The sequence below is a fragment of the Hypanus sabinus genome, chromosome 7 (genome assembly GCF_030144855.1).
Source record: "Hypanus sabinus isolate sHypSab1 chromosome 7, sHypSab1.hap1, whole genome shotgun sequence".
Lineage (NCBI taxonomy): Eukaryota > Metazoa > Chordata > Chondrichthyes > Myliobatiformes > Dasyatidae > Hypanus > Hypanus sabinus.
Window position 1 is genome coordinate 157,368,345 of NC_082712.1, and position 13,790 is coordinate 157,382,134.

The window sequence follows — 13,790 nt, forward strand, 5'->3', positions numbered from 1 at the left end:
GCAGCTATTTTCACTTATATGCATACTATTCTACTTAGCTTCAATTTATAAATGATAAAATTAAATTCAAAAAGGTGTTTTCTGCTTACTCATAAATTAAAAGTCAAAACTGCGCTTAACTATGCTATCTGTAGTTGATGACAAAATTTGGCCATACAGACACTATTTCTGATTTGTGGTAGACTTTCTACCAAAATTAATTTGTCAAATCAAAGAAGTGATGATAAATAATAATAATTAAACAACAGTCAACTGTTTACATACCACATGGTGTAACCTGGCAATAGGTGTGTTGTGAGAAATTCATGATGGCAGCAATATTTAGATGATCTCTCATCTTTTCAGGTAATTCTGAAACTTGTTCTTCCAAGACATTTCCATTCCAATCTTTTAGTAATTGTTCCACTTCTAAAAATGTATCCTTAGCAGTTCCTGAAGCAAGTCCAGCTTTTTTTAATGTTTGATATTGCTGGTGGAATGCAGGAAGTAAAGTATTTATAAGCCTGTAAAGTGAGAGTAAAATAAATAATTATTATGGCAATTAAGTTAAAACATACTGTAAAAGAGTGCAAGGTTTCAGGTAATATTGCATTTTGGATTTTTGTTGTGCTGCAAAAACTCAGCATTTTACCCAATGCAGTAAAATGTTCTTACATTTGTTAAATTGGACAAGAACCTATAGAAATCTGGAATTCCTAACTTAACCACAAATGATTTGGCAAAATTCCTGTTCTTATAGCAGGTCTCTAAAAGGATAAAGACATTTTTTGTTTGGTTGGTTGATTGATGACTCATTATGATTATAGATTAAGTTACAACCAGGACTATCTATGAATCTGAATAAACAGAAAACCAACTTTTTTTTCATTTAATAGCAATGCCACCACTCAATAGCCTTAAATGTTAATAGCGATGCTATTTCTCTGACATTATATGCTCCACCACCTAACATATTTTTTCTCTTTTTAAACAAATGTACTGTATTTCACTAATTTAATAAAATGTGAAACTTTGAAAAATGTGGCGGAATACAATTCACGCATTTATAATTCCTGGGGAGCAGCAAGGTGTCCATACTTTCCATTTCACTATCCGATAATCTGCATTTACTTAGAATGGATATTCCATCTAGTCCTGGTACAGGGTTAGAAGACAAAATTCACTGAGTTACTCATATTGCAGGAAACATGCTTTTGCAGGAATTACAAAATATAGTAGTGGAAATGCCGCTGCTTTACTCAGCACTGCTAATATTTCTCAAGAAAATCCAGATCAATGCGCTGGCATTAGGATTGTTCCGGTGTATGCCTGTGTTTTCCCATCTATTGACTTTAATGAGTGAAAATTTGTGAGGAGTGGGTGTAAACCTCTTCAAAGTAATAAATCTCTATAATCCCATTAAACGTCATTTGTTTGTAAGTTTAATGCAAAATATGATAAACATTAGAGAGATTTACTTTTCTGTTCTTCTGTTCACTGGCTTGTGGAGACAAAACAAGCGAATCATATGCTGAATTTGCTGTTTTAAGTCCACGATTTCCATCTTTAAATGACAACACTGTAGTTCTTGTTTAAGGACCTGTTAACAAAAATATTTTTCTAAGAACAACTGAGCTATCTGCAACATTCATCTCATATCAATCAAAATGCACAAACAGCAAGAAATACAAGTAATGGCCAACGTGAAAACACTTCAGAAGAACTTGCATACAAAAAACTCTGCTTGTGGATATGCAAAGGTAAAAGGGTGTAAATACAAACACGAGGAAATCTGCAGATGCTGGAAATTCAAACAACAACACACACAAAATGCTGGTGGAACACAGCAGGCCAGGCAGCATCTATAAGGAGAAGCACTGTCGACGTTTCAGGCCGAGACCCTTCGTCAGGGCTAACTGAAAGGCAAGATAGTAAGAGATTTGAAAGTAGTGGGGGGAGGGGGAAATGCGAAATGATAGGAGAAGACTGGAGCGGGTGGGATGAAGCTAAGAGCTGGAAAGGAGATTGGTGAAAGTGATATTGAGCTGGAGGAGGGAAAGGATCATGGGATGGGAGGCCTCGGGAGAAAGAAAGGTGGGGGGGGAGCACTAGAGGGAGATGGAGAACAGGCAAACAACTAAATATGTCAGGGATGGGGTATGAAGGGGGGGGGGGAGGAGCATTAACAGAAGTTAGAGAAGTCAATGTTCATGCCATCAGATTGGAGGCTACCCAGCCGGTATATAAGGTGTTGTTCCTCCAACCTGAGTTTGGATTCATTTTGACAGTAGAGGAGGCCATGGATAAACATATCAGAATGGGAATGGGACGTGGAATTAAAATGTGTGGCCACTGGGAGATCCTGCTTTCTCTGGCGGGCCGAGCGTAGGTGTTCAGTGAAACAGTCTCCTAGTCTGCGTCGGGTCTCACCAATATATAAAAGGCCACACCCGGAGCACCGGACGCAGTATACCACATCAGCTGACTCACAGGTGAAGTGTTGCCTCACCTGGAAGGACTATCTGGGGCCCTGAATGGTGGTGAAGGAGGAAATGTAAGGGCAGGTGTAGATACATTTGACAATTGAAAACTGGTGCTGATAGATCCTACTCACTGATGCTGTAGAATTTGAAAAGGCCACTAAATATATTGATGAGTCCAGTGCAACTGATGTGAAAGCCTCACATGGAATGCTGGTCCAAAAGTTGTGAGCCCAAACGACCCAGGCATGTTGGCAAATTGAATCTGAAACTAGTTTGGTAATAGGAGACAAAGGATGAAGTCAGAGGATAGAAAGATTAAATAATGATAGAAAATGCTAAGATACTCAATAGACTAGGCATTATTTGTGGAGCAGGAGAAAGATGTCACGTGTTTATGACCTTTTGTCATAACTGGAAAAGTGAGAAAATGAGCAAGTTTTATGTTACTAAGTGAAAGAAAACAATGAGAATGTTTGTGATGCAGTCAGTGGAAAACAAGATCATCCAGATGAAGTGGATGCTGCTGGTATTGTCTAGATCAAGAGTTCCTAAATTTTTTTATGCCACAGATCCCTACCATTAACCAAGGGGTCCATGGATCCTAGGTTGGGAACTCCTGGCCTAGACAAAGGTGATGATTATTATTCCACATACAGGAATGTAGAGGGGAAGGAATAAACAAATCAGGAGTTATGCAATCCAGAATGTTGGTTTAGATGGAAATCTCAAAGAAAAGAGAATGTTAGAAATGCTTATTTTGAAATAAGTTAACTTAAGGTTTCAGCAGGTGCCATATTGTAATCTTGCAAGCACAGAATAGAAAAATAAGTCAAGATTTCTAGATCTGACTGTTCTATATTGATTTTCTTTATGTTTGCATGTTATGAGCATAATGATTCATGCTGTGTTGTTTATGCCATGGGGATAGCAAACTAGCACCTGTCAAAATTTGCATATTTTTAATGATCATTTTTGTGTCATGAACCTAACTGACATTGTTTTCTGGAAAAGGAGGAAGGAACTTTGATACATGCTGGTGAGGAAGGCAATAGAAATGTGACTCTAGGAAAGCAGAAAAGAAAAATGAAGCAGCATTTTACTGGTGTACTTGAGATGTTTAGCATTACTTATCCTGCCAAAAGCATTTCTTAAATCTGCCAGCAATATCTGCAAACTTGAAAATTGTGAGTTTACTAGCGAAAGTATATTCCATGCATGTGTAATTGATGCTTGATTTAAGATTTTAGAAATTTGGTAAATATTTTTAAATTTCTTACTGAATTATTTATATTGCCAAATTTTCATCTATAGCTGTTTTCCTTCAGAAGTGGAGCATAATGAGCATTTGGTGGAACTTAATGCAGATGATACTAAAGTATAAATTCAAATGCAACACTGCCAGAATCATGAGTTATGATTAAGTCCAGTGGAACATGAAAACATAATTTCTATTTTCTGTTTGACCACAAGTGGCAATGCTTTCAGCCATTATACCTGCCTTCTGGAATTACTCTTTCTGCTTGAGGTCTTCTTTTGTTCATCCTATTAGGCCGCAAGGATTACTGTATATGTTAATATTAATACATGTAATTCTTGTACTTCTTGCTAAGTCTACATCATTCTACTTAGTCATTCCACATCCTATTTTCACTAACATCCTGGCCTCCCAGTTTGACAACCTTTGCATAGTGCAATAATATGCAATCTATCTCTCTGCTGAAGCAGTATACATCTTATGACAAAACTCTTGTTCCACATAAATTAATATGCACAGTGCAGCATGAAAGCCACTAGTCTTCCAAAGAATGACATTGGTGCCTTTCTAACCCAGGTATATTTCTCCTGTTGGCATATGAGGCAGGTATTTTACACATGGATCATTTTTGAATAGTTTAAGTATCAATTTGCGCACCTCATTATCTAGCACTAGCTATCTCCCAAGTGTGTCCTCCTTTTCCCTGATTCAACAGATCAATTCTTGCCAATGGTTTTAGAATAAGAAACTCTTTTTAGCTTTGACCATACTTTCAATTAATTGGAAATGAAGATAGATTGAACACTATTGAGTCCAGCAATTGTTAATAGACATTGACATATAATTGGTTTGAAACATGAAGAACCACATTTGGTCTGAAAATGGTGCACAAACAGATGTCAAAACTGCATAACATTTTGGATGCTAACAAACCTGTCATCTTGTTCTTAGAGATCAGCAAATCTTTAGATATAAGTAGCACTACTGACAACCATAAATAAAATACATGGGATGCTTGAACTCTTAAGGTTATATCTATCTAAATAGCATACCTGATTTTAATCAGGCTTCAACTGGCTGTTCCCAGGTGCAATTTTGAAAAGCTTGAACATAAAGAAAATCTGATATAAATGAAATTGTACATTCATGTTCTACCTGGGGTATTTTTCCATCTTGGCTCAATAAGCAAATTTCATTTTCCACACGATGTAACCAGTTACTGTTCTCCTCAAGCATTTTTTCCACAGTTTTAATTTTCTGTTGAATATGGTTATATTGGGTTTTTAGTGCAGCAAGCTTCCGTTCATACTTGCAGGATGCCTAAACATTGGGCAGATCAAATCACATGTTAATCAAGTGCATATTACAAAATACTACTCTATTTTTAAACAAGTTCTGCAATGCTATCATTTAGGAATTCTGTTGCAGATAAAAAAACACAAAAGATTCTCTAGATACTGAAAATATTGAGCAACACAAATAAAATGCTGGATCAACTCAGCAGGTCAGTCTTGATGAAGGGTCTTGACCTGAAATGCTAACTATTTACTTCCCCCTTAGATGTTGCCTGACCTGCTCAGTTCCTTTAGCATTTTGATTGTGTAACCAAAGGCTTTAAAACTACACAAATATCATGCAGGTGATCAACATCATGCAAATGCTGTACAGTCAGGATCATGTTCCACTACTACCATAAATAAAAGACTTGTCTCATGATATTACACCGATTGTTTACGCTGGCAGCAGGTGTTAACACTGCAGGTTTTGGAACATGTTACATTCTATGTTTTCGATAAAGACAAAATTAAAATTAAAAGCTGGAAATATTAGGTGGACAGATACCATCTATTGAGCAAGAAATAATTCAAACAGTTTTGTCAGAAAGAACAAATGCACCATTTTAAATAAAAACAGATACCGGGAAAGGTGTAGGGGGTAAGAGAAAGGAACAAGTTTGTCTTAGGATGGAAAGTAGGGATGTACAAGTGAATAGCATCTAGTGTAAAAAAAAATTAGCAGAGATTATGATCGTTAAGTACTGAACTAAAATATAGAAAGGAGAATCTCAATGGAACTTGATCAAGTGTAGGAGATCCAATAGAAATCCTTAGGATACAACTGCTCCGACATTTGCTCTTATATATCAACACTGAGAGTTTCAAATACTCACAGTATATCAAAACTAAACAGGAGGGTAGGTAATTTTGCCCCTCAAGTATGCCTTTCCACTTAACATGAATACGGCTAATACAGTCTTAGTCTTAAGACTGTTTTGCTGCTCTCTCTGCATACACCTTGACTCTCCTGTAGTTAAAATGCCTATCAGTCTCTACCTTGAATATATTCAATAACTGCATGTCCTCAGCTCTCTGACATAGAGAATTCCAAAGTTACAATCCTCAAAGTAATTACTTTGCAGATCAGAATTAAATTCTCAATTATTCTTAAAATACATCTCTAGTTCCAAATAACTCCACTAGACATCCTCTTAGCAGCCACCTATCAACCCCACTAAGAATCTTATGTTTTCGTAAGATTTCCTTTTATTTTCTGTACTTCAATGAGTACAGGCCTATTTGCAAAACCTTTCCATAGTCATCAAATATTTCCTCTCAACTGCGTTGTTTCTATCATTCCTTAAACATGGAGACCACAACTGCCAAATTTGTGCCCATTCACTTAACCACTAGAGGCTCTTTGCATCCTCCTCACAACTTATTTTCAATCTCATCTGCAAATTTGGTCCCTTCATTCAAATGATCAAAACAGATGATATACAGTTGAGGTTTCAACACTAATGCACGTTGCACCTCATTAGACACTGATTTCCAGTCTGAAAACTACCATTTATCTTGACTGTTCTCTGCTTGTTTGTCTGTTCTTTATCCAATGACAGTATATTGTTCCAACTGTAGGCCTTTTTATATAATCTTTATAGCATTTATGCAGCATCTTATCAAATATCTTCAAGAAATCCAAATAAGCTGCATTTATGAGTTCCCCTTTATTCATCCTTTTGTTACATCTTCAAAGGCTCTAGCAACTATATGAAAAAAAAACTTCCCTTTGATAAAATCATGTTGGAGCAATATGCATTAGTTACATCATCGTTACCTCTGCATTAAAAGGCCACAGATTGACAAATGGAGATGAGACTAAACCTGAAATGCCAACAATTCCTTTCATCCCACTGGCACTATTTAACCTGCTAACTTGTTCCAGAAATTTGTTGCTATAGACTAACAAATGTTTTGCACTGTTTTATTAACTCTGACCTTCCAGTCTAATATCATTTTAAATGTTCATAATATTCCCCCTTGAGATTTTTCGGTTTGTATCCTTCAGAGAAAGAAGTACTTGACAGAAAACTGTACAATCTTTTGGAATCAAAATTTTTAGATTTCAAATATAACTTGCACATTTGCCCCAAATTATAATTTTGTTGTTTAAACTTCTCACCCCGTTTTATTTCAACTATTTTAAAATCTGTTAAGATTTTCAGTATTGTTCAATTACGATTAAATCTTTTCTATCCCCCATTCTGGCTTCCCTCTCACCCCGTCTCTTTTCCCCACTTTCCTTTGGTACCCTTTCTCATGTCATCTCCTATTAGATTCCTTCTTCTTCAGTCCCTTCCCTCTTCCATCCGTCACTTCCCAGCTTCTTACTTCACCCCTCCCCTCTCCCTTCCTGGTTTCACCTATCACCTGACAGCTTTAATTCTTTCCCCTCCTCCACATTCTGGCTTTCAGTTCTGTTTACTTCTTTTCATGGATGATGTCTGACCCACCAAGTTTCCTCCAGCATTTTGTACCAGTTGCTCAAAATTTCTAGCATCTGCAGAACCTCATGTTTAAGAAAATGGTAACAATGTTTCTTTCTCCACATACTGCCTAAATTAAGCATTTCCATGTCATATACATATATCTGAGTTATTCATCTTAAGTGTCTTGCAATCTGACTTGGGTAATACATTTACACTGCATTTAGTTCCACCAAGATTATTTTTATTTTGGTAACCTCAACCCTAAACTGCTATTTCAGAAATAATTTTTCTATTGTGTTCACTTAAGAAAGGAGTTTGCACCCTTTAAAGCACACTTTGCCGTGATGTTTATTGGGAAGGATCCAAGTTAAACTGCTTTAAATGTGAATGCACTGTCAGCAGACACTGTCTGCTATAACCTCTTCATGCACAGTGGCTTAATATTCTCAATTTCAGATAGGTACATATGAAAATCAGTAAAACATTTACATCTTGCACATGATGCATGCAGTGTAAAATTAAACAGGGATCATGCTAGAACACAAAGTAGCTTTTTGCAAAGCAACCTTGTCCTTAATGAATACCCTTGCTAAAAGGTATGTTCATACAGCCAGATCACTACTTAAGTTTAATTTTCAACTTGTTGCATAAACCGAATTAAATTCCATTTATGTTATCCTTTCATCAGAGGCTAATTGTGTGATGGCAACATACTTAGTCAAAATTTGCCTTTGTTTCTTTCTGGAGTAAAAGCTGCAAAGACACGCACAATAACACCAATTTCGGGATAGAGAATTTCTTTGGAGGAGCTATTAACATAATGATTTCCATTATATTGATAGGGAAAGAAATTTACATCTTTTTTCAATTTACTTGCAATGGTAATGTGCAAATGGAACAGAGTAAAAAATTGTCATCAGTTTAGGCAGCATTTATGGAAATGATCAGTTCACATTTCAGGCTGAGAAAATTGGCCCAAAAAATCGACTGTTTATTCATTTCCATAGATGCTGCCTGACCTACTGAGTTCCTCTAGCATTTCGTGTGTTGCTCTAGATTCTCAGTATCTGCTGAATCTAGTATAGTCCTTTTTTATCCATGAGAATTTTACGAACAAACCATCTTACCTTCTCTGTTGCAGGCTCACAGGAAAACAATTGAACACATTGCTGCTGCTCTTTAAAGTAAAATGTCATCAGTTCCACCTCTTTCATTTTCAGTTCGAGATCTAAGCAGTTAATCCTCATTTCCTGTCGTTTGCAGAAAATATTTTCAAGTACTCCTTTGAATCTAAACAAAAATGTGGAAAACAGTACAATATGCACTGACAAACGTTAACGCCAAGAAACTAAATGTTTCCTAGTTATGCACATTCAACTGTTAGAGCCAAGGCAAATATAAATTGTTCTTGATAGCCGACCACTGGAATTATAGAAGGACAGTACATGCTCCCAAGACCTTAAGGCATTTTCTTTAAAACACCCTGTTGCTGAGGTGTGCAAAATCAAGATCAGTTTAGTCTGACCAGATATAGCAAGATTAATATTTTGCCTCAGTGCTTTTTTCCCCCTTGTGCACCTCCAGTATCCTACGAATACACTAATATCTAAAAAGGGGGTTGCATCATAATCAGAAAAGGAGCTTGCTTTCAGCTAAAGGGAAAAGTCAGCATGAGAGGTTGGTATTAAGGTCAGTTAATGCCAATAAATCTATGGTGCAGGATTGGGGTTGTGTGTGGGTTTGTGTGGGGGAAGGGGTTATGCATGGGTTTGTGCAAGTGAGAGAGAGATTGTGCGTGTGTGTGTTTGTGTGTGCGTGTTGAGGGGCTTGGAAATTGGAAAAGGTGGTAATCTGGAACTATGACCTCCAAACAAACAATGATAAACAGTGAGATAAAAAGGAATGGATTAAACTTAACAGTAGTACATCAATAAATAACGGGAATTCAATGAAAATTAGTAAAAAGTTAAATTTGAAGACATTTTATTTGAATTCACAAAGCATTTACAGCAAATAAAACAGTATTGTTGATATGTTCAACTACAGAAAAATGGATTTCATCTTAAAGTTATGCAGAGATGAAGCTGCACAGTGATTAATGTTGGGAATTAAATGTTCCAGCGCATTTGACATTTACAAAGCATTAACTGATTATACAATGGCTATACAGAGGAATGAAAATTAAAAATTAGAAGTGCTGGGATGTCTGTTGTTTGCTATATATATATATATATAAAAAAGAACTAAGTTGAAAATGCTGTTGGGTTGGCTAGTAAGTTTACAGACTGATACACCATCAATAACTCTTGGAGACGGGAAGTGAACGATAGGCTTTTATTAGCAGCAAAAGGGAGCACGACCTCTCGGAGACTGAGGGAGAAGCAATGCCCCAATTGCCTTTATACAGGGGTCTGTGGGAGGAGCCACAAGAGCAGTCAGCAGAGGGGCGTGTCCAGACAGGTATACATAATTTACCACACAGGCAACACAAAAATTCTTGTAATTGCAAACCGTAAAAAAGGTTGTCTAAGAATATAGATCAGTTACAGGTATTTGTGGACAAGTGGGACCTTAACAACATTGAAATACAGAAATATATATATATACACACACACACACATATATACATACACATAACATTATGCCCAGTAGTGTAGTAATTTCATGTATTGCACTGTACTGCTGCAGCAAAAATAAAACAAATTTCATGAAATATGTTAGTGATGATAAACCTGATTCTGATATTGGTCTCTATTGTAGACTGAGCATGGGATAGAGGCAAGGAGAAAGGAATCATGGTTGGGAAAAAGGGGAGGGGGGAGTGAGAGACTTTTAGATAAACAGAGTAATATCCAGTGGTTGGAGGGATTTGGATCATGTGCGCATTGGGATGCATTTAATTTGGCATTGCTTTTCACACAGACATCATGAGCCCAAGGCCTGCTCCTCTTCTGTACTGTCCTCTGATAACATGCACCAGAAAAAGTTTGCTGGGGTGGTTAAATGCCTGTGAAACTGGTAATAGAGAGAGAGAATAACAAAGTAATAAGAAAAGCAGGTAGCAAAGTTAATAATGGAGAGACCAAGTGGATGAAGTATATTTTCATAAGGCACTGAATAAAACACCACAGAAAAAGTCAGTTACATAGAATAAGCACACAAAGAGTTGGAAGGAAAATAATATATATAAAAAAACTGAAGATGTTAGAAACCTGAAATGAAAACAGAAATTCCTGAAAGAACTGTCAGCCAGGCAGCATCTATTTATGGAGAAACATAATTACCAACCTGAAATGTATTTCAGAATACAGAAAACTGAAAGTAGGAATAAAAAGAGATAATTTCAGGTTGGCAAATTGTTACCAGTAGGCCTCAAATAATTCATAATTTGTCAGTCACTTTGATGAAAAGACAAACTGTAATGTATCCAAGTTTGCCAAAGATACACATCTATGTGGGAAGGTGAGCTACAAGAATGATGGAAGAAGTCTGCAAAGATATATAGGCTGGTTATTGAGTAGGCAAGGTGGTAATCAAGACAAGAAGTTTTGTGAATCTTACTAGTTTGGTAAAAATAAATGAAAACCACAATATCAGCACAGCAAGTGAGACACTGGTAAAATGCTGGTGTATTCTGGGGCGTCTTATAGATTCATGATATTCAGAGCATAAACATGAAGGTGCTTCAAACATTTTGAAAGATGAATATATCATGCCTCATTGAGCTTATATTTTGTGGCAGCCATATTTGGTGTAATTAAGCCAATTTTACTTTGCACAGCTACACTGCTCCGGGAGTCAGCACAGGTTCACAGATTGCTTTATGGGACAAAAGGGTTGTATTAAAAAGAGAGATTAAATAAAATTTGGTACAGAAAAATGAGAGACAATCACTTGAAGACAATAGAAGAGCAAAAGCTTAGAGGGCAGTATCAGGATTTCAGCTTCATATGTAGAGTAATTTTTGTGTACAGGTGATTCGACATCTTCGGAATTCACAACTTGGAAGAGGACTATAAATGTTGTGTTAATAATCAACATTGAGATTCACAAATGCCTAGACATTAAAGAAATTACAAGATTTTGGGACAAGATGCAGAATTGATTCTGAGGTGCAAAATCAGCTATAAATGGTGCACCAGACATTTGGGACCAAGTAGTTCACTCCTGCTTCTGCTTTTTATGCTCTTAAATGTGAAAAAAAATCCTAGAAGTACTATACAAATGTTTGTTCCATGGCCATTTCAAGCCCATTGTATCTGTCCAGGTGTTTCTGTAATGAGGCATTCTGTAATGACCACATACATGGTTGCCCTGAAAAGAAAACCGTGTACTTCACATTACTCTCTATAAGCTCCATGTTTTTTTTTGCTTTACTTTCCATTGAAATTGAATTGGAGAACTTATAAATACATGGGCTATGCAATTAAATTTCTAAGCATTAATAATTTGCCCTCTAAACCCTAATTACGTTTATGATCACATGCAAGTACTTCATGCTATAATGTTTGAAATTATTCAAATATTTTGAGGAGCCACACAATATCAGGAGCAAAATATTTTTGGCTCATTGCTAACTTATTGCACTGAATTGAATTCAGTCACTCAAGTTTACAAAGTTTGCGAAAATCTTTGAAGCAACGTGGAGTGGGTGAGATCCTGTGGTTAGCATACTGAATAAATCTTGATTGTATAGCTTATAACACAAATTCTATTGAAAGACACAAAGAATAAGGCTTAACTATGAATATGTTTGCATTTAATCTAACCAGAACACAGTTAAAAACTTATTTTAAATCTTACCAGAAAAACTCTTGAAATATGAATACATTTTAACTTAAACCACGGTTAGACACAGAAAATACTCTCGATGGCTTTTTAAAAATAAGCCTTAGATATTCCTTAATCTCACTCTGACGTTGGTTTGTAGTTGTTGTCAGATTCTTAAAATATTGATACACAGAGATATTTACATCTCTCAGAACTACTGTATGTTCCAGCCACTGATGCAAGAGGCTGCTTAGAATCCTATTAATAGTTCACGTTTTCTACTGCTATTGTCAAAGCTATGGCTTTTGTTTATAACTTTTGTCTACTTATACAAAAATTTAGTTTTCCATCTAAATATGTATATAATTTATGGTATTAAAATAATACTCTACTGATTGCATGCAAAAAGGGTATTTCTTTACTCTTGTTATTATATTTTGCCTTACTGAAACTTACATAGCTAATTATATCACAGGTATCATTTTCCAGCAGATTATAAAAACAACAAAATGTGTCCACACACGGTGCCAAGAAACATTATAGCTATGACCTTCTCACAAAAGAATCCAACCACCTTATGAACAATTCACTGTTAAATATTGAGCATCAATATCATGGAATCATCACATTTTCAAAATTCAATTACAAACATGCTGTGGATACCAGAACTTGTCAGAAATTGGATATTTTGCAACATTACTCACATCCTGACTCCACAAAACTTTAGTACTATCCAGAAAATGCACTTGTTATATTTTATTGAGTTCTGGGATATGGGTGTTACTGGTTAGACTGGTATCTCCAGCATGATGTATTGATGCAACTGTAAACAACAAACAGTTAGTCATCATCCAGAGCAAACCAGTCTCCTTCTTTGAGACTTCATCTATCAGCATAAACTTCCAGTGCATCCTCCACTTGTACACTGTGGTATTGGAGCAACGACTCAAAACTCCTTTGGGAGTAATTCCCAAACCAACAAATTCACCACCTTGAAGGATCGACACAGCAGGTGCAAGGAAAATCATCACTTTTAAGTTCTACCAACTGTGCATCACTGACTTAGGATATATATCACCATTCCTCCCACACTGCTGGAAAAAACCTGTAACTCACTACCCAGTTCTACCACATAGACTGGAATGGTTCCAGATGTCAGCTCGGCATTCATCTTCGCAATATTACTGGGAAAAGGATATACATTTCAATTCTGCCAGTGTTATTCAAATCCATTCTAACAATCAAATTTCAAACAGTACTTTCCTGTCCAACATTAAAATTCTAGAATTAGAAATCAAGCTAAATCCTAATTTAAACCCATAGTAGCATAAAGGCTAGTCTGATGCCATTACATTTTAAGGCAGAGTTTGGAGTTCAATTCTAGTGTCACCTGTAAGGAATCCTACCCATTGAATGCATGGGTTTTCTCCGGGTGCTCCGATTTCCAAATATGCACCGGTTAGTAGGTTAATTGGTCATTGTAAATGGTCTTGTGATTAGGCTAGGGTTAAATTGGGGGTTGCTGGGTGGTGTGGCT

At 36.3% G+C, this 13,790-nt stretch overlaps 1 protein-coding gene across 1 annotated transcript in view; it reads right to left on the minus strand.

Annotated features, from left to right (window-relative positions):
- Positions 1 to 13,790, minus strand: part of kif18a (kinesin family member 18A) — a 105,040-nt gene that overhangs the window by 33,191 nt on the left and 58,059 nt on the right. The window contains exons 11-14 of the mRNA XM_059976004.1: positions 8,611 to 8,773; positions 4,873 to 5,037; positions 1,458 to 1,579; positions 265 to 503 (exon numbers count right to left, since the gene is read on the minus strand). Of these exons, the coding sequence (XP_059831987.1) occupies positions 265 to 503; positions 1,458 to 1,579; positions 4,873 to 5,037; positions 8,611 to 8,773 (689 nt within the window). The remainder of the gene's footprint in view (positions 1 to 264; positions 504 to 1,457; positions 1,580 to 4,872; positions 5,038 to 8,610; positions 8,774 to 13,790) is intronic.